A 24,081-nucleotide genomic window follows, 5' to 3' on the forward strand; every position below is an offset into this window, starting at 1 on the left:
GTTAATTTCACCCTACTGACAAGCGGGTGCTTTAGTGCACATTTTATCCCTTTCAACCCTCTTCTTATTCGCGGACTCTGCACGGTGGACTCGACGCTTTCGGTTCCGGGTAAATTTTTTAACATTCTCGAAAAGTGGCAAAGTTAACGTTGGAGTTTATTCCCGAGGCACCGGGGCCCGACGGGAATTATTACATCTCGGGTAAAGTACTTAGGGACCTTAATTGGAAATTTTCGCTATCAGGAGATAGCGGGCAAGCGTCGGGTCGTTCGGCTCGCCGGGACGTCCCGATTCGAGATCCCGGGAGGAGAAAAAGGACTCTCTGGAGCAAGGTAGAGGAGAGGACCGGGTTTCGATTTGGACATTAGGGAACAGGTTTCTAGCGTAGCCTCTTCAATTATCACCGAGACACTCTACCCCTTCCGCGTGCGTGTCTCTCGACTCCTCTCGCGGGCTCTCTCAGACCGGAGTCTTCAAGGGGCGGAGGACGGAGGGGAGGCGAGGCGGCCAGACGTGGAAAAAAGCGAGATAAAGAGCGAAAAATCCGAAGGAGCCGAGAGAAGCGTCAGCCGAGAACTCCGCCACTCCCTCTTCCTCCCTTCTGCCTCTGGCCTCTCGTCGACTCGACTTTTCCGCCCTCGCGAGCTCCTCCCCCGACCCTCGTCCCAGCTTTTCCATCTCAATTTTTCACCCGCTAGAGCCGGGGTGAAAAATTCCCCCGCCGAGATGAACAATCGAATATTTCGAGAACCCGCTCGCCGGACCCTTCCACCCCCGGGACATATCTTGTGGCCGATCCGCCCCCGAAACCAAAGACACCCCCCCCAGGATGGCTCCGCGTCGACAAACAACCCTGGAAATTCCCCCGATTCGCCTAATTTTTCTCCATCCCTTCCGACCCGGAGAACTCGCTCTTGCCATTACTCCTAGGAACGCTGATGAACCCTTCGCCCCCTCCGCCCCGAAAACCCATGGTCGTCCATTTCCTCGCTCTTTATTCGCAGCGCAGGGGGGAATTCCCGGAGTCTTTGGACGACTTCGCCCTACGTCCTGGGATTAATTTCCCGGGAACTTTCCAGGTCTCCGCCGTACCTCCGAATGAAAAACTAACGGGCACGATAAGCTCCCCGTGGGGGATGATAACGCGCGCTGTCGCGAGTCCTTCGCGAGTCCTTCGCGAGGCTCCGAAAGGGACTCGAAAGGACTCGAATTCTCTCGTCAAAGCCTCGAAGAGAGCGAAGGATCCTCCTAACTGCCGGTAGAAATATCACGGAGAAGCGATTTTAATCCCACGAATGCATTAAAGTTAAACCCGAAAAAGCTCTAAATTAAAAGCAAACCTCGATGTCTATGACGCTCATCGGAGTGTCCGATAAGCCCGCCACGGATAGACGTCTCGACCCACCCGAGACGTTCCGACCTCTTGGGGCGATCGAGGGTCCCATCGATTTCTTCTCCGGATCGGCGATGGGTCCACTCCATCACCCCGCGACCGCGTCGAAGCGCTCGTCGATATTAACGCCGGTGTTTTAGCGGCGCGTGTCGCGGTCGATTTCGAGGCTAATTACGCGAGTGCGGGTGACGACGGCAGATCTTTCGGACACGCACTCGGGCACGCACGGGAAGCAGGGCGGTTTCCATTAACACGCTGACTGCCGCGTTGACCGTAATTAGGCGACACCCCCCACCGGGTCTTACGGGGGTGCGTAATGGCAGTGAACGTGTTAATACTAATTTCTGGAGCATGGGAGGGAAGGTCGGGCTCCTTTCCGCCGAGGGACGACAAGGACGATGCCGGCTCGTCGAGAGGTCGATAGGGCGATCGGCGAGATAAGGGAGTTCTTCGCTGGAGGTTCCGGAGCCGGCGATTGCGTTCCGCTCGCTTCGTTGCTTCGCTTCGCTCTCGCAAGCCAGGGGATGAAAAGGACCGCCCAGGCGGAAAAAATGTTATTGCTTTTATACGTCAAATCTGTATTCCATGCAGAAACCGCGCGCGGAATAAGGGGTATTTACCCGCGAAGGCGTATATCTCATTGGACGTCCAGAGATTCCCAGGAAAAAGCAGCCGCGGTGATACACGAGATGCTCGTTCCATACTCCGGAGGTCGGGGTTCGATTCTACGTGAAAATGGAAGCGAAAACCTTAACGACGTTTTCCTCGAGGATTTACAGTTTCCGAGTTACGGGGCTTCGAAAGCGCGGCCAATTAGGCGCGAGGCCCGAGTCCACGTGGCCGCCCCGCCGTACGTCGCGGCTGATTGGCTGCGCTTTGAACCCCCGCAACTGAAAAATTACGCGTCGCGCGAAAAAGTGCCATTAAGGTTTTCGCACAGGGATCGAAAAGACGCAGCGAGCGAACTCGAAAACTCGCCGGATTCGCCGGATTCGCCGGATTCGCCGGATTCGCCGCATTCGCCGCATTCGAGATTAAGGGAGGACCTAACCGAGTGGAGGCGACATACCGCGAGAGAAGACGACGATCGAGGACCGAGTGCGGATAAAGGGAGTGCCGGGACTGGAAAGGGAGGCACGGGACGTGTCCGCCGAGAGCTTCCCGGAATTTGAAATCGATCATCCAGGAAAGAGTCGAAGGGAGACCGGCGGAACTCGATGACGCTACGCGGAGCGATCTTGCGGTCGCGATCGAGGGGAGCCGTGATAAAGAATGCTCCTCTTCCGGAATTCGATCCTAGATATCGCGTAGGTACGCGTTCCCGATCCCGGAGGATCGATTCCCATCCTTCGATGATGACCGACGGTAATGCGATCGGGGCGTATCACTCGACCCCCGACCGCGAGGCCCTCTCGAGCTCCCTTTAACCGAGAGATCGGGAGAATCGGGCGAATCGCGCGATTGCTCGCTCTCTCTTTCGAGGATTCCAAGGAGGACAGGAGAAATCGGGATGTAGGCACTCGAGGGACGTGGAAGTGGGATTGAAAACGCCGAACGACGACGCTTCGTCGACAAACTCGAAATCGCGAAAGCTCACCTGACTCCGGAGCTTCGTGATGTTCTGGCCGCCCTTGCCGATTATCGAGCCGGCGACCTGCAACAGATTGAACGTCGGTTGCATATTATCTGTAACGAATCTCGTATAAATTAAAGAACATCTCAAAATATTTCCTGCGGTTCCATTCGATACGATGAAAAATCAGGAGTTCGCCCGGCACTCCGCAGTCATTTCCAAAAATCACGGATGGAAAGGCATCGCGCGATCAAGGCGAATCTTAACGAGGAGTTCTTTAATTCAACCGGGGTATTTTTTTTCTTTTTTTTTTTGTAATTAACGTCGGACATCTCGCGCTTGGTAAAAAAAAAAAAAGAAATTGCAAAAATTGATTCGACGAGGATTCTTGACGCAATCACCGAGTACGTTCGATCCCGACGTCGGATTTACCCCTCGCCATGAGATCGGCCACTATTCTTAGTATCCCGGGATTAATAAAGGCAGTTAATGGAGCACGATTCGTTGCATCAACGCGGACTAAATTCTAGACAAGGCCGCGACTGTCGCCTACGACGAGAGCCTACATAGAAGAACCGGTAGGCAAAGTGGAGCACCGCGATTACGTCCTCGCCTCGGCGGTCGACTCCGGGAAGTGGCAAAAAAGTGCATTTTTCGTTATCGGGATTGCGAAAGCCCGAGAACCGACACTCTCCTCTCTGGGAGCGATCGTTGCCTCGTCGCCTGGGGACTTTTTCCCAGGCGAGGAGGCCCGTTGAAACGAGACCCGATGCGCCGACCCGGCCGCAAGGTGCCATTACAAAGATGTCCTAATACACATGCAAATTGCGCGGCGCGTAATTCCCACTTACGGCGGAGAACAATTGCCCGGAGTGTCTCCGTTTCGAGCGATGCACGGCCCGGTGCAACGACGGGTACTTCGAGTTACAATGCAACTTGCAATTTCCTGACGAGCGACCCCCAATGCCGAGAGACCGCAAGACCGCCCACGAACCCCGAGACCTAACTCGAAGACGTGGATGCGGGGGAAAAGGAAGGAAAAAAGAAAAAAGAGCGGACCGAGAAAAGAGGAGAAAAAAAAATGGCGCGCGACAAAACGACCCTGGCCGACGCACTCGGCCGTGCGTTCGCGCGCGAGAGCGCGTAATGCATAATGGCCGCATTATGCACCGGTGCAACGCCCAAGGAATGCAACGCGACGAGGCGGGCCCTCGTCCTTCCCGGCCCGCCTAAACGGCTTGTTAATTGAGTTAAGTCTTTCGCAACCAGGGGAAAGAGGGACGCAACCGGCCCACCCCTTATGGACCGCGTCTAATGCACCGTTGCATCCTGTGCAATGACTCGCGAGACGCACAAACGCGCCCGCAATTACCGATGAGAACAAAGGGAAAGAAAAGTCCCAGTGGACGTTCCGCTGCCTACCGGCGATACGGTAGTTAAAAGTAATTATTTCCAATGTTTGAAAATTCAGCCACCTTGAAGGTGAAATTTTTCAGACTTTCGAGAATCGACATTTGAGCAGGATTTCTTAATTCCCTCGATTATTTCCGCCAATGAGCGATAAGCGGGCTATCGCCGAGCAGCGCATAACGCACCGACAGCCTCTTGCACCATCGAGAAAGGAAAAGTCAATGCAGTGCATCCTGCCGTGGGCTGCAGGAATTTCCACGTTGCACTCCCTGCAGCCCGCTGCACCTACGACCACTCGCAACATCGGCGACCGTCCCTGAAAAGCGGCGCGCGAGCACGGTTTTTATCCGAGCGATTAAACCTTATCGCCTTTATCGGTCGCGCAAATACCAAACGGCATATTGGATCGATCGACCAGGCCGACGTTGGGATTTAATTTCCCGGCACTCGCCGCGCAGGTTTCCCCCGTGCACCGCGATGAAAATGACAAAAAACGAAAAAGAAGAAGAAATTCCATTCGAGAACAAAAAGCTATCCCGATAAGATCGTCACCGGACAATTAAATGACAAAGGATTCCGGTAAAGTCTCGAAGTTCGGAAAAACTGCTAATCTTCCCTGACAAAGGAGAGAAGAAAAAGCGAAGGGAAGAGACAATCGCGATAAGATTTGGCGCGAGTGGTTGTCTCGGCACTTCTATATAGGAGAGTCGGAAGAGAGAAAAAGGGGGAAAGGGGAGGAAAAGAAACTAGTCGACGAGTCTCGCCAATCTTGACAAAGATTCACGCCGTTCGATGCTCTCGAGGAGTTCCTCGCTCGGTTCGGCGCGTCTTTAGGTCAAGACCATCTCTCGTCTGGCCATCGGCCTCTCGTTTCTTCCCTTCCTTTTCTCCCGACTTTTCACTCGGAGCGTCTTTTCGCGTCCCCCTCGACGCTCCGGCGGCCCTCCAAACTTTTTCGAAAAATCTTCAATTTGAGACAAAGGTAACGGCCCCTTCGACGATCCTTCCAAGAGCACCGAGAGGACGATCGAAAGAATCGGCCCCGATTAAACGAGGGACATCAAAAATAATGGATTAAACATTTTTTTTCTCCACTTCATCGAGTCCCACCTCGGCCTGTTAATCCGCTCCAGCTACGTTAATTACAGCCAGGAGTTGAAGCGTATACGAATTAATGAAACGAATGATTTGTTCCTCTCGAGGACTGGCTCTCATAGGAAGATAAACGAGGAGGTAGGCAACTCGATTTAGTTTCACGGAATCGCGATCGCGTTCGCCTTCGACTCTTCATCGGGTTCCCATTGAGCCGCGTCGATGGGAAAGCGATCGGCAGATGCGCGAGCATTGTCCGCCGAGTCTTTAGGTCAAGATCGCCTCTCTTCGGCGGACCATCTGTCTTCCCTTTCTTCCTTTCAGCCATTCAACTCGGCGCGTCCTTCCCTCCTCCTTTTCTGAACACCCCGAGAAACGTCCGGTCGGACTTCTGCCATCGAGCCATCGAAGAAGGCAGAAACGGAACGCGCGGCGCAAACAAAATTAACAGGCTTATTGGTCAATTTTGTCTGTGCCTTAAACTGGATTCTAGGTTCACCCAGCCATCCATCGCGCAATAATAAATTCCTTCGCAAATGAAACGAATTACACGAATTCGTGTGAAACGACCGTAAAGTTTCCTTCGGGTGGGAAAGAAAACCTGAATTCCTCGTTTCGTGCCGCTGTAATATTAAGGTAACAGGAGAGAGCAAACAGCCCTCCGACCTCTCCAGGGCGTCTTCGGGGGGACGGCGGGGGGACGGCGGGGGGACGGCGGGGATCTCAAACGAGCGATAAAGAAAAAATGTCCACCCCCGAAGCCCGTAGTCCTTAGGTCGAGAGTCCAGTCCGCCATCCGTCTTCCCTTCCTTCGCCAGACCCTCCCGCTCGCCCCGGCTGCATCCATCCGTCCCTCTCTTTCCGACCGGCTCGTTCCGGCGCGCCACCTTACCGGCAAGAACGCGCCCGACGACGCGACCCGGCAAGCTCTTACGCGTAATTATGCTAATTACTTTTTCTCTTCCCCGAGGGCGAAGACGACGCCGAGGAAAGAAGCGGAAAGGAGACGGGCCGAATCCTCCCTTCCTGGATCCTGGATAAGGAGAGAGAGCGGGGGAAAGGACTACGATGACCGGAAGGACCTTCCCATCGAACAGAAGGGAAACCGGAAGAGCCGCTCTTGTGCATGCGCGTGATGTATGCAATCGGGAAGCACAATGGACGTGCACCCGTTGCAGAAAATGACGAACCCGACGAATCGCGGGCGAAACACTCGAGGAATATTAAAAATGGGAGGGTTTCACGCGGGGGAGAATCCACGGACGAAGCGAAACCGTTCTCGACGGAGATTTTCGCCGAAACAGTCACGTGGGCAGACGTGGATCGAAACAATTTATTCGGGATATTTACTGCGGGGCCAATAAATCGGTGGCACGTAAGGAAGAGTCGAAGGGAGTGGGGGGGAAGAATGGCTAAGGACTGTCGGCGGTACGCGTTGCGAGGGATTGCGGTTAAGATTTAAGGGTTTCGATCTCCCCCAATGATATAGTGGATATGCTTTCTGGGGTGAGCTCGCCCCATTACTACTTCCGGCGGTGGAAACGTATGGTTTTACCAGGGTCGGGCGGAAAATGTAAAGAAAAGCTTTCGCCGCCGCGATATTTCGGGGGTTCATGAACCAGGAGACGTTTTATGAGCGGGAGAGAGGATGCGCGAACGCGAAATGCCTGACCCCTTATTGCTAATATTTGGGTACCCCCGGGGGATAAGACCACCATCCTTCTAGAAGGAATATTTTCCTACCTTGCGTTAATTAACTCTCGTGCTCGCGTTAACTGCCTTCCATTTCTTTAATTTCCCCGCATGAAAAATAAAAAAGGAATTTATCACGCACCTTGCTGGGTATCAGGAGACGCAGCTCATCGTCGCCCTGGCGGTATCTCTTGTGGGGACTCATGGGCCCTCCGGAACCCGTCATCGCGCCACCATCGGCCTCTCTCTTCATTATTCCTGAAACACCAGAAAAAATCACCGCAATAATTATTTAAATCGCCGACTGATCGTTCTTCTTATCGAGGCTTCATCGACTAATCATCCCCAGCCGTCGATAGCCTCTGAAGTCCCATTCAGAGGTGAACAACTCGCGGAACGGAGCGGTAAAGGGTTAATCTCCGGATTCGAGCGGGTCCACTTTGGTCGGGGCAAACGCAGGGCAAACGCAGGGCAAACGCAGGGCAAACGCAGGCCGCGAGGGGAATATCGGGGCTTCGACGAAATCCGGCATAAAGAGGCGAGACGTTCCCGTGGAAACGTAGACGATCCTTAATGGCGTCTCGTAAGCCGTACAGAGCAAGTGCAAGTTGAAAGGCATGCACCGGCGAGGGCTCGTACGCGTCTCTACGTACTGGCCTTAATTACTCCCATGGATGCAGCTGCACCTGCTTCTCCCAGAGAGTCCCTTTCACCCTCGCGAGAGGGTGGAGGAGAGAGAGGAGGGGAAGAACCGGGAGGTGTTCGATAACTCGTTACTCCGGGTGTGCAGATATATTCCGAGGAACCGGAGCTCTCTCGGAGAGGCGATCTGCAAAGTGCGAAACTCCCTCCGCGAAATCTGTCCCCGGACCGTTCCGAGCAGTTAACTCCGCTTTGGCTGCGATTCGCGTCAAGTTCAAGCTCGGGCTCCGAATCTGGATCAGATTCCGATTGCGATTACGGTACGTCCAAGCCCGGCGATAAGGGATGCGATTACGCTGTCTAAATCCAGCTTGGCTTCGCGTTCCTCGTTTTCGTGTCAATTTCAATTTTTCATTTCGTCAATTTTTTATTTTCATCTTGCAGAGTAATATTATGCGTGCGGCGATGTAATGAACTTTATGTTATAAGAGATGGAAGGGTACGATGCAGGAGGTACGTTTTAGTAACTTGAGTTAGGTCAAGATCGCGGAGGGCCAAATTACTCCCATGTATTACGTGTACCGTTCCGTAGTCTGGTAATTTTTTGAACGATCGACCTTCGAGGGATCGCCGCTAGATCCATTTTAGGTGGAACTCGAGCTCAGTCCAGACGCGGCGAAAATCGGATTCTAATTTACGATGATTGCGGTTTTCGATCGACGCAATCTGCTTTTATCTGCTCCCGCTTTAAACCCGCCGGGAGAGAAAGAGGGAAATTTGGAAGGTGTTCCTGGGCAGGACATCCGGTTAATTTCGACCGCAGTTTGGTTTTCGCTCCGGAGCAAAGTGGAAGGTTTCCCCGCGAGCGGGCTCGCTTTTACCGGATTTCTCATTTCTCCATTTCTGCCAGTGATCCCAATTGTAGGGGAAAAAATCCACCCTCGCCTCTATGTAAATCGCGGGGAAATCGTTGCCGCGGAAAACGACCGGTCGAACGTGGAAGCCGTTGCAAAAGAGAATAAGAGAAAAAGAGAAGAACATACAGAAAAGTAACTAGTACGTGGATTGCCAGGATCATCGTCTCCGTCAGGTCTGGACACTAGCCAGGCGTCATTTTGCGGCCAACGCGAGATAAGACGACAAACCCGGCGGAACAGAAAACGGAAGTCCGACGGTCTCCAGACATTTTTCCCGGCCCGCAGTTTGTCCGCTCCCCTTTCCTCCTCTCTTCCCTCCTCTTCTTCGCATTCTCGTCGAAGAGACGGTGGAAAAAAATTCTTTGACATCCTGCCGGAAAGCGAGCGAAGGGTAACGCGACGACGTCTAATGATGCAACGAGGTAGAAAGAAAAGGAAAAAGAAGATCGGTCTTCGTTTCTTCCGTCACAATGGAAAGGAAGAGAAGGAGAATGCCGTTCCAGGTCGAGGGGAGTCCATGGACTCGGCTGCATTACCTCGGACCGACCTTATAAGTCGGAAATCATCTCCCAGGAAGACTTTTCCCTCCCTCTCCGTCGAAGCTCGAAACGGTAGAAACGCGCCGCGCAAAGGGAAACGTAACGGTGCCGAAATCGCATTGCGCGATATTACTCGTTTAGCATACAAATCGAGAGCGCGCGACCGGCATATGGAATTACACTCGACAATGGGGCCACCGCCGACCATGGATCATCCGCGAGAGTACGTGAGGTCTCTGTCGATCCTCGTAATCGAAGGCGTAAGACATACCGTGTAGATATCCCGAGAGACTCGGGATTTCTAGAGAACTCGAATAAAATTGCGGAACTATTTTTACAAAATATCGTTTAATAACCTACATGGAAAATATGTACAGAATTTTAAACTCGATTGGCAACAGCAGGGCATTCGTAGTTGCGACACTAGGTCGCAAGGTATAATAGTTGCAACAAGTGCATCATCATCGCGATTCGGCGATGCAAATGCGATGACAAATGGGGAAAAAAGGCTTACAATTTGCATACGGATTAGCGACAGCTGACGCGTTCTACGGTCGGTGTAATGTCGAACAGACTGGGTTTAATCGGCTCGCTGGAGGGAGATATATAACGCGGGTTCCTATCAGGGTTAATCAAAATTAGAGCACCGATCGAGCGTCGACCAGGTCCGACCAGTCGACAAAACTCGATTGTTTCGACCAATAAAAAAACGAGGAAAAAAAAACAGCGGAATACCCGTTGGATTGTGGGATTCATCCCCAATTGCGCGGTATATTCACCGATTGATTTATTCGGTAACTAGGGGTGTGCAGACTCCATTTTTTTCCCGTCAGTTTGATTCGGACTCGAATAATGTATTTCACTTTCGAGCAATTTCCTGAACAAACCCGGATCCCCCCTCCCAAGTTTTCCAAATACCCCACGAATTCTGATAGAACGCGATATTTTCGAAACTCCGGTAAAACAGTCGGCTTCGTTTCCGGGTCGGGGTTTGCGTTTCGCAAAAGCTCGCGTTAACAAAAAAAATTACGCGTTTACATTACCACCAAACATGAACCCCTTTTCTTTCCGGGGAATTCAAGGCAATAAGTCAACATCCCATGTCCGTGTCCTAGTCGCTGGGTAAATTTGGAAGTATACGAAGGAAATATACATCGAGGGGCATTTATAGGGTGGTAGGGTATCAATGAAATCGAGAGTCGAGGTGCAGGACAGTGCCAAGAGGGTGGAGATACCCGATTCGGGGAGAGATAGACATTTTCGCAATTCGGTTCGCACCTTCCCATAGCCCCCCACAAATATATTCGCTGGCTCAGGCCAAGTGGATCTCGCAAGCGATTCCGCGGAAAATCTCGCGAGCGCGACGATTTTCCGGCAGGATTTCGCGTCGCGTTTTCCCTCCCCGGGGGAAGACACTCCCGGTCGTTCAAAATGACGGTACGTGATTCAAATTCCGCATCAAACACCGGCGACAACTCGAACGGCGTATTTCGAGCGTTTTTCGTCCGCAGGAATTCCGGGAATATTCTCTTTACCTCGGAAATGAGCCGAACGACCAATACGTTTAAAAAGGGATTTTTAAATGTTTTTCAATAATCTCGAGAAATTTGTCAAAAATAATATTACATCAAAGGCGTAAGGGGAATTTTTGCCGATAGGCGGTCGGTGGCTCTCCGGACCGGATTTTGAATCGCGGATTAAACTGCGCCGCGTGAGCGGGAGCACGCGGGGGGTACAACTTCTTGCACAATGAGAGGAGACCCCCCGCGAGGTGCAAAATTTGCCAAAACGCCGAAAACCGGGACGTGGTTTCGACGTAAACTCCAGCGCGAACTGCGCGCCGCACCCGGCTAAACTGGGTCGTTCCCATCGCCGTTCTCGTCGCGGCGAACGCCAGCAAAAAGTTAAACTAGAACAATTAGTTTTAATCGCCCGGCTTGCCGGGATGGGCGGCTTTGTCAGTGTACAACGCGTGCACGTACACGCGGAAAATAAAACCGTGCGATGTTTGCCGTTATCCCGGCTGGAAATTATCGCGCCGTTAATGCCGGCCAACCTCGGCGAGCGCGTCAGACACAAAGGCTAAGAAATATAATGCGCACAAAGTAGAGACCCCGTTAAAGGAGAAATGAATTCTATGTTACGCATCGTGCAAAAAAAAAAGGAATGAAAAGATTCGGAAGAAATTCCAAAGTCGAGGATCTCCCGAGTATTTTCACGGGGATTCCTTTGATCCGTACAACTTCGCGCCGCCATTTTGGAGAACGCGAGTGGCGTCGAGCTAAGGACTCGCGGCGGTTCACGAGGGTGAAAATACTTTGGTTAAGACCGAAGAAAGAGGGCCTTCGGGTCGATCCAGATAACCACATTTCCCCCCTTTAACCCCCGGCAAGGATCGCTATTCGGATGAAGAGGATTTATCTGGAGGATGCGCGCATCGGCCTCGTGTCTTACCCCGTCGAGGTTCCTCCGGTTAAAGTTTCCCTTTTCCTCGGAGGACGAGAGCACCCCGGCTCGCTTCGCGGACGTCTATGCATCTTTCATAGACGCATCGCGTATGCATGCACGCCGCGGAAATGTCGGGACGCGCCCGTAAGTATATTTATCCGCGAGCGTTCCGCGCGTAGAGACGTCCTGGGCGCGGATTTATTCAGGAACGTCCATGCGCGACGTCGCGGAGGACCCTCGGCTTCTTTTTCGCTCACCTTTGGTCCAGGAGGACCGCGAAGGGTAAACCTCCGCGGTGGATTTTACCCTTAAAAGCCACATGCAAATTGCCCGGAAAGAACGAGTGCACTCCAGTCAAAATGGTACACCTAGGCGGAGGGGGACGAAATCGGATATCAAAGGGGTATACCCGCAGCCGGGGAATCACTGGGGAAAAATTCCAATTCGCTGAAAGCGACCTCTGACGAGTTAAATTCTAAAAACTACGAGATAACGATAAAGCGTTTAAAGATGATAATTTACAGTTTGATCAACTGGAATTTTTGGAGGGTCGATTTCGAGACGAATGGGTTTTTTCGGGGTGGACCTTGGTTACGGGGGAGTTTAGGTAACTGGGAGACGTCAAGATCGAAGACGTTTCCAGGGGTCATTTGACGTCTCGATTTGAATAAATCTTCGGGATAAAACACGAAGAGGCGAATATTAAATTTCTTCTTGGGAGACGCCTGGCGCGGAGGAGGATTCTGGACCTCTCGGCGGGGTCCCGGTGCCTTTGAACTCATTTCCACGGGGGTCCTGGAAAGACATCGAGCAAACTGGTATCCCGCATCCGATCGCGGGAGACGAGATAAATCCTCTCGAGTAGGGTGGCTGATGTCTCGACGTCTCGAGACGAGAGGAGTGCCTAGAGAGACAACGTCTCTTGCATCGCGGATCGCCGAGGAGACGGGAGACACGGGAACCCCACAAGACGTACATATCGAATTTGATAACGGACGTCGCTGTCGCTTAAAATGTAATCTTCGACACGCCTTGAACCAGCCTCAACAATTTTCCCACCTCGCCTGCAAATAACCCAATCGAACGAAGAACAACCTCCCACCTCGAAATCATGAAAATGTCCCATAAGTCGGCGCCACATCGGCCTCGCCGTTATCCTGAGATCTTGAAATTTTATAGGGGAAAAAAAATCCCAAGGTTCGCCTAAATCGATGTCCCATCAATTAACGCGGACTTCGTCTCCTCGCTTAAAGACGTCATTTAATTCCAAGCCAGCCGGACGAATTTCTCGGGATTTTATCCGGGGGATCCCGGAGGCCGAGATAAATCGTCCCGGAGCAACGAGTCGGCGGTTCTCGCGACGTCTCCAGACAAGGCGGAAGGCAGGGCGAGACAAAACCCCATGGCTTACGAATCGCCGAGCCGGGCCGCAGACGAGGATGGCGAGGATTACGAGGAGAACACGCGACCGAAGCGGAGAGAGAGATCGATAGAGGAAAGGGAAGGAGGAAGAGAGCGAAAGAGAGCCAGCGGATAGCGGCACGCGACGTTAATAATTTATCACCGCGATTCCGTGAAAATGGCGAGGCCCGCGCGTGCGTATTACGCGAGAGTATACGTGAACGTACGGATACATAGGCGAGGCTCTTTCGCTTTTACGACCGCCCACGGGGACAAAGAACGAGCACCGCCACCACGTCCGCGCGAGTGCGTACATTATTACGGCGACGAAAGCTATCGCGGATAAACCGGGGAAAAGTCCGTAATGAATTTTATAAATGATGCAGACACCCCTTCGCGTGCCGCGAGGAAAGGTGGGAGTAAGGCGGAAAATACGGGAAAAATAAAAATGAATAGAATCGGGCAAAAGGGAGGAAGGAATCGAATGAGGCCGGTCCCGGTGTACGTACTTGCACGGCACTCGAGGGGGAAATCGTATTTCAGGACGTCCTGTATATGCTAAGTACGCGAGAACCAGCCCGTCCGAAGAACGGACAGGCTCGTAATGTTTTTCCTCCCGACAGATTCTCCACGCGAGTCCCGCTGAGCGAACGCTCTGCTAAAAACGCGCCAGAGCCCGGTTATTAATATTTACATAAATTTTTCTCATTTTCGAACAAGCCATAAAACCATTGCATACCAAATATCCCGCAGAAGTACATTCTTCTAGTTCAATGCGATATTTAGTGCTTCGATCGCAGAATACTTTCGTCACGTGAAGATTAACTCGACTCGGCGAAATTAATCGATTAAAAATTGTTGCTTAATCGCATCCTCGTGGATGACGTCAAATATTAAGGGAACTCGATTCCCACGATGAAAATTCACTCGAGAGAGGCGCGGTCGTTGGATCTCATTCGACGAGTCAAATTTTCTATCAGCTTTTTTCTCTCTGTCCTTTCCTCCGGGTATCGACTACCCGAAAGGGAGTCGCAACCCCCGGGGGAGCGCAGCATCTCTCCTAGAGTCGCGTCGAGTTTCCCGTAGGAGCCGGGCCGCGGGTATCGCGGGAAAGAGAAAAAAAAGACACCCCCTGCGGAAGTGCCGTAAATTGCCGGAGTTCGAGTCATGTGTGTACATCGTTCTTCCGTCCTTCCGGCGCGGGGTCGAAAAACCAGTCGGCCCGGAAGGGTGGATCCGCGCGGGGCGGAATCTCCGGAGTAAAATTCACGGGATAAACTTTCCCGTATCCCGCGTCCCGCGTCCCGGCGGGGGTAGGGGGGAGAGTTTATTACCCTGAATTCGAGATCTCGCGGAGACAAACGAGTGCGCCAGGAGGAATATAAAGAGACGAGAGGAGGGGTTGCGCGCTCTTCTTTACCTACTGCGTTTCCGCCGAGGCCTCATGTTTATGCAAGCAAATCCCGCGTCAATCTGGCCGATCCTAAGGCGAGGCGGTCGTTTCGATTCGCGGTGGTGTTTTTTTTTCCTTCCCCTAAGGGGCGGAAAATCCCGGGGGGAGGGGGGTCTCCGGGGCGGAAACGTCAAAAGCGCCGTGGGGAAAAAGGAAGGGAAAGGCGGGAAGAGGCGAAGGGAGGAAACGTGGAGACGCCGGAAAAATTGAGGTGAACCCCCTCCCCCATCCATGGGGTGCAGAAAAGGAGGCTCGCGACTTCCGACTCGAAATCGAACCCCCTACCACTTGCAACCCTGTGAATAATTAACGAGGCCCCGTTTGCCGCACCTAACGGACGGCGACACTGAACGAACGGGATGGGAATATTCATCGAGGCGGTCCGATCGCGTTCCACTAATTATTGACGCGTCATTAGCGAATGAATAATGCCGGGGGCCGCGACGCGCGGAATTCGGTTTCGCCCGCGGATTTATACGCCGCGTTGCGGAATACCCGCGACCCGGTAAATCCGCACCGCGGATTAATGGACCCGGGGATGGCCACGAGGACTGTGCTTCGGAGAGCCGGCATGTCGTCGCCACGTTTATTAGCGAAGACTTTTACCTCGGCGTAGCAATCGTGACTTATACTTTTTAATATGAAGCCCCAAGGCGCACCCTGTACTTGCGGCAACGTTTCCCTTAAGCATACTACCTGTACGGTAAATCTTGTAAGGTACCGCGGCTGTAAGTCCCATATTAAAGGTATAAGTCAGGCCTGAGATATGGGTACAGGAATTATACCATAAACTTTTCCTCGCGAACCCTGCACCGGGATATCGAGAGAAAGAGAGAGAACCCTTTCCTAATGAAACCGCGTTTACCTCGGATCGCGATATCTTTTAAACAAATCAATTCATACGTAGCGTCCACCTGGACGAAGCGGACAAAATTGCAAATTATTTAACGTGATAAATTTCAACGTATATGAAAAAGAAAAAAAAAATGAAAAATGTACATTGTCCCGGAATATATTTCCAATGGATCCCCACGAAACCCCACACGGGGCAACTTAACATTAACACTTGTACCGCGAACCAATTCCCCGAAAATCTGGCGCGTGGCTAATAAATAATTAATATAGCTCGATCGCGCAATCCCGGTAAGCACCGGAGCGAATGATTTTCCGCATTAATTCCTGCGGTCAGATTCCCAATTCTAAACGAGGTCGGAACGAGTGCGCCTCAGCGCGTGCTACCCCTTCTTTGGAACGCGAATATGGAAATATTTCCCCGAAAATCGAAAACCCACGGCCGACTGCTATTATTCCGATTTACGGCGAAAAGTCACGAAAGAATCGATAACACCCTGAAAGGAAAAAAAAAAAGTAAAATAAATTGTCACAATTCCGAATAATTGTTGCATCCGATTTCTTCGGCTTTGAGTCAAGTAAACGTTCCTTCAATAGACAGAATATTTTCTTTGGTACCATTCGAAGAAATAATTCTTTGGTTCGATGGCATTTATTTCTAAGAGCACGTTTAGCATCGACCAACCGGGGAATATCTCGTATCACCGGCGACGCCTCTTCCTAACCTCGAAAATTCGCAGACGGTAGGGGTTTCGGCGAAACGACGTCAATAGGCCGATTCAACGGAAAGTTGGCTCTCCCCTCTGAGTTCGCTAATACGGGGAAACGATCTCGCGAGCAGCCCCCGGGGGCGGGTGGAAAAAAGGTGGCTCGCGTGCCGGGCCGAGGGCTAGCGTGACGCATCCGCGAGTCGCGGGGGTCGGCTCGCCGTCGACGGGGTTGAGAAGGAATGACAAAATGATAGAGTGCGGCCACGAGAGCGGGCGAGCGAAAGAGAGAGGAGAGAGAGGCGCCGACATAGCGTGAGGCGCCGCAGCGCCAGGCGGAGGGGGGCAACCCCGTCCCGGGAGGCCGCGGACGGGGGTGGTCGCCCCCGGCAATTAAAGGCGACGGCCCGACTAGGGATACTCCGTGGCGGCGCGCCCCCGACCGAGGTGTCCAATTTGCGTACGAGCCGGTGGAAAGTCGAAGCAACAAATTCATTTTTTTTTTTCCCCTTTTTTAAGAGGGGCCGTATCGGCCCTGCGATATTCCGAACGCGGAAATACGAGGGGTGCAAAATAAGGGTTGCTTGGAAATTTAAGGTCTGGTTGAAGAAACTATCATTTCAGCCCGAGGAGGTAGTTTGGATGAAAAAGAGTTGAGATATTATTTTTAGGGAGGGGGAAAGACTAGGGACATTTGAGAGGGTTCACGGAGGGGTTACAGTTTGAAGGTGGGACCTTGGAAGAAAACGCGGAAACCGGAAGGTTGGGTCGGGTTAAAAACAAGGAGGAGGCCCGATAGCGAAGTTTAAAGCTCGCTTCCCCAAGAATGTCATTTTTTATAACGGCGCACGCGATATCTCAAGAACCATTTATCCTGCCGGTCTGAAATACCGAGGGGACTTTCATACGGTATATAACCCCCCGGAGGATAAAGCGTGCCCATGAATATAGAGCCCAACTATTTTCCTTTTACGAACTTTCGTACACACCTTTATGCGTTCCTCCTCTCCCGACCCAGAATCCACGGGAAATGAAATGATTTTATCTCCGCGTAATCGCGACATCCCATAACCACGTGCATTCCGTATCGAATGCCGACAGAGACAAAACTGGGGTACACAATTATCACCAATTAAATCGTAATAACTGAAACTCGTCTGTCAAATGATCTCGCTCCAAGTTGACTAAAAAGTCGCTTATCGCAACACTTAGTGCGGAAACCCGCGATGAGGTGTTATCCCGCGTAAGAGACACCGATTTTTCCTTTCAATTTTTTGCCTATACCTCGAGACCAACTCCGGCCGTAAACGAGATTTATGAACAACGACTCTCAGGAATCTCAAATAAACCGAAACCGCCTTACTCGACATAATCTGCGCCATTAAAGTCCACTTGCTCGGAAAGGAGAAAGAAAGTAACACACTCCGGCCGAGGTGTTTTTGCCATTTACGCCGTTCTTTGGAGCGTTCTTCCCGGAACGATTCGCGGCCGTAAACGGAACGGCGGCGTATACGGCGACGCCCCGCGTCGGGACGCCACCAGTAATTAAAGCCGACGAGAGCTGAATGGCCGACGCGGACTCGACGATTCGGGGTATACGTTGAACGGTGCTTCCTTTTCGCAATTCCAATCCTCGAGATGCAAAATTACGAGGAAGAACAAGAAAAGAGAAAATAGAATATTTCTAGATAACGAAAATGGAGCACAGTACGAAAATCTGGAGATAAGTTCAACCGAACGAGAGCTGCGTGACCCGACATCCACACCCTCCCATTTAAGGGTGCAATCAACCCTATCTTTGCGGCTCTTTTTCCTGGAACGATTTCCAGAGTAACTGGAACGCGTCGCGTGTGCACCCACGTGCAAGGGTTGGCAGGATAGCGTAAAATCGTGCGAAATCGTGGAAAATCGTGGAAAATCGTGGAAAATCGTGCGAAATCATACGAAATCGTGTGCACGCCAGCAATTAACCTCGCCGGCCGAGCAGACGCGCAAGAACCGACGAAGAGACCGGCGAAACTCGGCGTCGCCGTCGAGACCAACAATTCAGGCCGCTTCCCTCGGTTGCTTTTAATTACACGGTCCATGCGACGCTTTCCCACCTCTTGGAAAAAGGCCGGGAAACGGGGGCGTAATAAAAAAGGATGGGATTTTTCGGGGCCGATTCGTCGGGGGTTGCGCGCATACTCCGACGAGGATGAAAGCCTCTCCCAAGTGAGGCGATGGGAAGTCATTCACCGGCGACAGTAAAAACGTCGCGTTTCCTCCGCATCGGGGGATGTAGCGAAACCGCGCGGCGCCGAAGTACACGAACTAGACTGGCATAAATTAAGACAGGGGAAAATTGTTTAAAGCCCCCTGAAATCGGGGCCCGACGCGGCCAGCAATTAAGGGCGTCGACGGCGAGGGAGCAAGAGTCTCGCCGACTCGTATTTCGACGGAAAAAGGGCGAAAGGGAGTGGAAGAGAGAAAAAGGGAAAAACGGAGAGGGAGAGACTCGCAATTGCGGCCGACGCGCAGATTTCACGGGGGCTCGCGTTCTTTTAATTATACTTCCCCTGCGCGGCCTTTTGCCAACCCCTTCGGAGAGGGCGCGGGACTGACCGGAGTCTGACCGAAAAAGTAAGGCGGAGAGGACGGGACAAAAGAAACGAGAGAGGAAAGACTTCAATCGCAATTAGCGCGGAGCGAGGAGAACCATTGTGTCTCCGGGGTGAAAAGGGATTCGCGGAGGGGCTGGGGCAACCGCCCCCCGGCGAACGTGTTCGTGACCGCAAATCGGCGCTTACATCTGTCAACATTTCCCGGGATGATTCCCGGCCTAGAAGGCGCCGGCGGATAATTATGCGGAGGCGCGGTGCATCGGTGCATCGCGAGACGCGGAACGCGCTTACCGGCGAGGCGAGGCGAGGCGAGGTTTAACTCGACCCAATCAGGACGAATTAGGAGTTACTCGAACGGTGATTTCGGTAACTCGAAGCCTGTTACGAGGATAGTGCAACTGCGTACCGAGGCGTAAATTCATTTACTTGATTCCGGCGAATTTTTTAATCTTACGACAGATCGAGTAGGTACTTTTCCAATTTGAGTTAGGACCACGACGGTGTTTTCTCGACTCGACGATGGGATTGGGTCCATTTTCTCCCGGGAGTTCCGGTAAACCTTGAAAGGAGCGGATATTCCCCGTTCTTCGAGTTACAGCCTTAAAGTTACGACAAGAGTCTCGAATTAAATACGAGATACGAGGTCGAAACTAGGATGCGACGAGAGGAACAGGACCAAAAGGGGTATTACTCGGATTACGCAGGGTTCAGAGGGTTAAAATCTCGTCTCGGGTCCCGTCTCACTTGAAAAGGGACGGTGTACGCGCAATCGCGCTCGCGGAAACGCGTGAAATCCGCGAAAGCGGGGAAAACGCCGCGGAAGAGGGTTCGGGCAATGACGTAATTCCCTCTAGAAGGCCACGGGGGATTTACGGGAAGCGAGTGCACGAGTGCACGGATATCCCGGAGTACCGACCGAGAGCATTTGGCGCTTCTCGCGGGCGCGGGGCGAAAAAAAAAACGCTAGTCCGGCGAGCGTGCCCGAGGGGAAAACCGAGGAAAAGGGGGGAAAGGAGGAAGGAAGAGAGAGAGACGACCGAGGATGCCGCGCGTCCACGGCTCGGCAAAACATGGCTATTCGGCTGCAGTCGAGATCGGCTGCGGCAGATAGATCCGCGCCGACTGTCTCGTAAATTCCTGGAAGCGTTTACTATTTTCTTCATAGTTGCCCCTTTCCGAGTTTCGTCCGCACCGACATGCCGAACCTTCGTCCAACTTGAGCTCCTCAACGAGAAATGACGGAAGTTGGACAGTAAAATGATGGGGGGGGAAAAAAAAGAAAGAAAAGGTAAGGAAATTTTAGAACCGCCAATCGATGCCACTTGCCGCTTTCACATCCCCTTAACAGGGAGAGCCTTACAAGCCGAGGGACGAAATACTTTTACCGGGTGATTTTTCTTCGTTATTCTTTTTTTTAATAAATTAATACCTCGAAAGGAAAGAACCACCACCTCTCGGAATCCATGAGAGGGAAGGGTTGACGGGCGAAATCTGGCCAGGAAGGGAAGAAAGTGGTCGATAAGGCTCGGGGTTTGCGGACCACAAGAGGCGAAGAGAACACGGGCAATGCCAGGGCACTCGAGTAGTCGAGTGGAAACGGGTATTGATCGACCTACCGGCCACCTACGGGGCTCCACCTACTTTCGCACCTTCAATTACGGGGAATTACCCTAAAGAAACCGAGAACGTTTCCGACGTCCGGCACGATTCGTCGATGGAACCCTCCCCCCGAGTTTCGGACCTTTCCTCGAAACCCGATTCTAAAACCCGGACAAGTCCACCGATCATCCCCCGAAATCGTTCCCATCGTGTCCTCACTTTGCGAATCACCTCCCAAGAAGAAAAATCCAAAATCTAAAATTATTTTATAAAATACAATCACGTTTTTTTTTTTTTTTTTTTTTTTTTTAAGTCAAAATCCGAGTTTTCTACCTCTTCGCGAAACTTAGGAACAGACCGAGTTTACGATCCCGTTGAATAATCCCGCGCGTCATTGCTCACGTATCGACCGATTATCCCGTAATCATTTTGAAAAATACCAATTAGAGGTAAAGTAGCCGAAAGCGGTTCCCTCTCTAGACTGGATTCGCTGATTGGAATCCCAGTTTCATGCCTTTTGGTGGCCGTACGACTCGACCGAGCCCATCGATCATCGCTTTAAATCATCCCCGCCGGTGATGCGTCAACATTACGCGCGCATTATCATACACTCACCTTGCGAAATGGCTCCATAATTTCTGCGCCAACGCGGCCGGAAACGCGGACGCGCGGATTTCTCGGTGACAGCGATTCTGATCTAGGACTGTTGCGTGCGTCCGACTTCGCGACCGACTGCACCGTTTAATAATGAATTTTCATAGTACTTTCCAAGACTACGGGCGTAATTTAAATAGTAATCACCTTAGAAATTAGGGAAAATATTTAATTGCACCTCCGTGTCGATTTCGAAATTTTTCTTTTAATCTTTATCAGGGGTTGGTGCAAGACGTGGCGATCGTTAATGCACGTCTCAAAGGATACCTTGCGGGTTTCGAAACGAAACGCTGCAATCAAAAGCGTTTCTCGTGTAACGACGTTGCACCGACTTTAACGGAAGGGGGGTCAGTGGTTTCGCTTCGCCGGTCAGAAGTTATAACCTCTTACAACATTTGGAAACAACACCGGGGGGGAATGATACGAAGTCTGGTTGCACTTCTCACTTGCAATTCATGAGGCCGTCCCACGTGCAAATCGATTCCTACCTTGAACCCAATGCTCCGCCACCGTTCGCGCATCAAGAGGTCGGCTACGAAGTGTGCCCGAATTTCTCATAATTTCTAATTTTCGATTTTCCATTAACAACCGCTAAGAAATATTTCAAGGATAGAAAATTCCCGATTGTCGAGGGCGGGATTTCGGTAAAGAAATGAATGCAAATTTTTAAGGGGGTAATCCGTGGCGGATTTTCGCTCAATTCTCCGGAGTAAAGAGACAACTTCACGGTGATTACGGAGTAGTTAAGAAACGGCGGGCGACATCGGTTCGCCGCTATTTAATTGGAGCGAGCGGCCGGCTAGATCGAAACTTGAAATCGAATCGAAGGAAACAACGACGAGTCGGCCAGAGGCCGGGGAAGGGGCCGGAAAAGCAGACCCTGGAAAACTTATCGAGCCAACGAAGCATCCCCCTGTTCCCCTTTTCTCAGACTTAGTGGTTTCCCTCGAGGCGGCGTCGTTTGCACGGCACAATTGGTCGCGCACCGCCGCGTTCTAATTAGCCACGACCACGGAAAACCGACCTTAAGGTCTCGAACCGGTGGTTAAGGCACGTCAAACCGAGAAGAAAAAGGACGGGGAGAAAAACCCGATTGAGCCATCGAGGCAATGTCGAGTAAACGTCACATTTTCCTTTATTTAAACAAAAGGTAATAAGAGAAACGATGAACGTGAACTGACAAATCGCGGAAAGTATTGCTGCGACGGAGAGAGACTGGCTTTAATTTCAATCGTTCGACTGTCATCCGAAATTCCGTGACATGGAGATTGACGTGTAAAAATTATGAGTCAGTGATTAAGGTCGGGAGGGGAAAAAAAAATACACGATACAGCCGTCGGAATTAAATGGAAGGAACCTGTTAGATTTAAACGGGTATATCTTGAGAATTCATTAACATTTAATCACTCCTTTCGCGAACTTTTAACTCCCCTCGATCGGCGCGATTGGTTGCACATCGCCGCACAGTAATTGCTCGTGATAATGAAGATCGACCCGAAGGTCCGAAGTGATTAAGACATCGGTACCTCTTTCGAATCGGGATGCTATCTAAATTGCGGAAGGAAACCCCCAATCGAGCCATCCCATTAAATCGGTCGAACTGACGGTTTACTTCCGCGGGCCCTTTAATGAAAGAAAATGTACTTTGAGGGCACTTTAATCGAGTGAAATTTAACGAAATCCATTCCGGCCAATCGCTCTTGGGAAACTTATCGAGCCGAGGAAGCATCCCCATCCCTTTCTCAGACTTCGCGGTTTCCTCGGACCGGCGTCATTTACCCTGCACGATTGGCTGCGCACCGTCGCGTTCTAATTACCCGCAAAGATGGAAAACCGACCATCAATTTCCCTCGAGCAGTGACCAGATGCTCCGATTCTGCTTATCATGCCATGCGATGTATGCGGAAAAAACGCATAGCGTTCCGATCAACTCGAATACAAACGTCACCGGGCCGTCATTTTCGTCGGTCTGGGAAAACTGAAAACCCCCGAAGAAAAAAAAAATGTAAAAAAATAGTACGACACCGGCCTAATCGGGAGGAAACCTCGACTTGGCAGACGCAGCGGGGTCTAATTTAATCCGATCCATGTCGCGGAGATCGACCGGGGTGGAGGAGAGCTGGCACGCCGGAAGCTGGGCCACTAATCACGGCGCGGGGCATCCGGAATCACCTGTCCCAGGAGAGGCCACGGGTACACGAGCAATCGGCGAGGTGCCGAGAGAGAGGTCGGAGGGACAGGAAAAGAGAGGAGACCCGGGCACGTCGTATCAGTGGAGGTCGGAGGAGGGAAAGGGTGGGGCGCGTTCAAACGCTCCCGAGTTGAAAATCCGCCAAGCGAGCGAAGCACACACGCCGCCGAACGTGATGCAGGTTGCATCGGAGGGATAGAGCGAGATGCCGGGAGAATTAGAGGGGCCGAGGGAAGAGGGAAGAGGACGTTGGCGCTTTGACCGATCCGCACTAATTTGTACTACAAGTAAATACACGTTTCATCGAGCGCTAACCTATTTGTCGGCGGCGGCAGCGCGATCAGCCTTAACGCGACTGGCTACGCCCGGGTGTCACCCCGAAGAGGAGCAACTACGTCCATTGTTCGGCCCCTCGGAAGTCCGCAAACCTGAGGAATATCGATTTCCAGCTCGGCCCGGTATAGGTTCCCGGTCGCGACCCTGGAACGGTGCGTTACGTCCGCTTATAACCTGGCGAAGAGCCGCCCACGCGGGCCTAAAGTTAGACGCCTAGTCGGGCCCCCGAAGGTATCCGCGGTGCCCAAGTTGGCCGGCGAAAGCTTCCGCGGGGATTTATTTAGGGCGCCGCGTGAGAATCCCTACGAGGGGGCGTCCCGGTCCCGGCCGTCCCGAGAGGGAACGAACGGCGCCCCGGTCGGCCCCTCCTCGGTTTGGGGTGAATTCGGCAAGCGGAGGGCCCTGGGAACCGACCGGGTGCCCTGAAAAGCTCTCCGGCGCCGATCGCGTTAAATCATCGCCGAGGGACGAGCCCTCGTACATCGGCGCGAATTATCGCGAACCTCCTCCGAAGTCGGAAGAAATTCAGAAGAAAAGAGGGCACTCGAAAACGTTCGCGAAGGGGGAAAAAAAAGAAAA

The 24,081-nt window shown here is 52.1% G+C and overlaps 1 protein-coding gene across 6 annotated transcripts in view; it reads right to left on the bottom strand.

The window, feature by feature from the left end:
• Nucleotides 1-24,081, bottom strand: part of LOC105695562 (heterogeneous nuclear ribonucleoprotein K) — a 110,005-nt gene that overhangs the window by 56,565 nt on the left and 29,359 nt on the right. For all 6 annotated transcript variants that reach the window (XM_012417214.1, XM_012417215.1, XM_012417208.1 and 3 more), the window contains 2 exons: nt 7,303-7,418; nt 2,991-3,047 (listed from right to left, as the gene is read on the bottom strand). In XM_012417214.1, the coding sequence (XP_012272637.1) occupies nt 2,991-3,047; nt 7,303-7,413 (168 nt within the window). In that variant the 5' untranslated portion in view covers nt 7,414-7,418. The remainder of the gene's footprint in view (nt 1-2,990; nt 3,048-7,302; nt 7,419-24,081) is intronic.

The sequence above is a fragment of the Orussus abietinus genome, unplaced genomic scaffold (assembly GCF_000612105.2).
Source record: "Orussus abietinus isolate OABI.00-Male unplaced genomic scaffold, Oabi_2.0 scaffold4, whole genome shotgun sequence".
NCBI classification, from domain to species: domain Eukaryota; kingdom Metazoa; phylum Arthropoda; class Insecta; order Hymenoptera; family Orussidae; genus Orussus; species Orussus abietinus.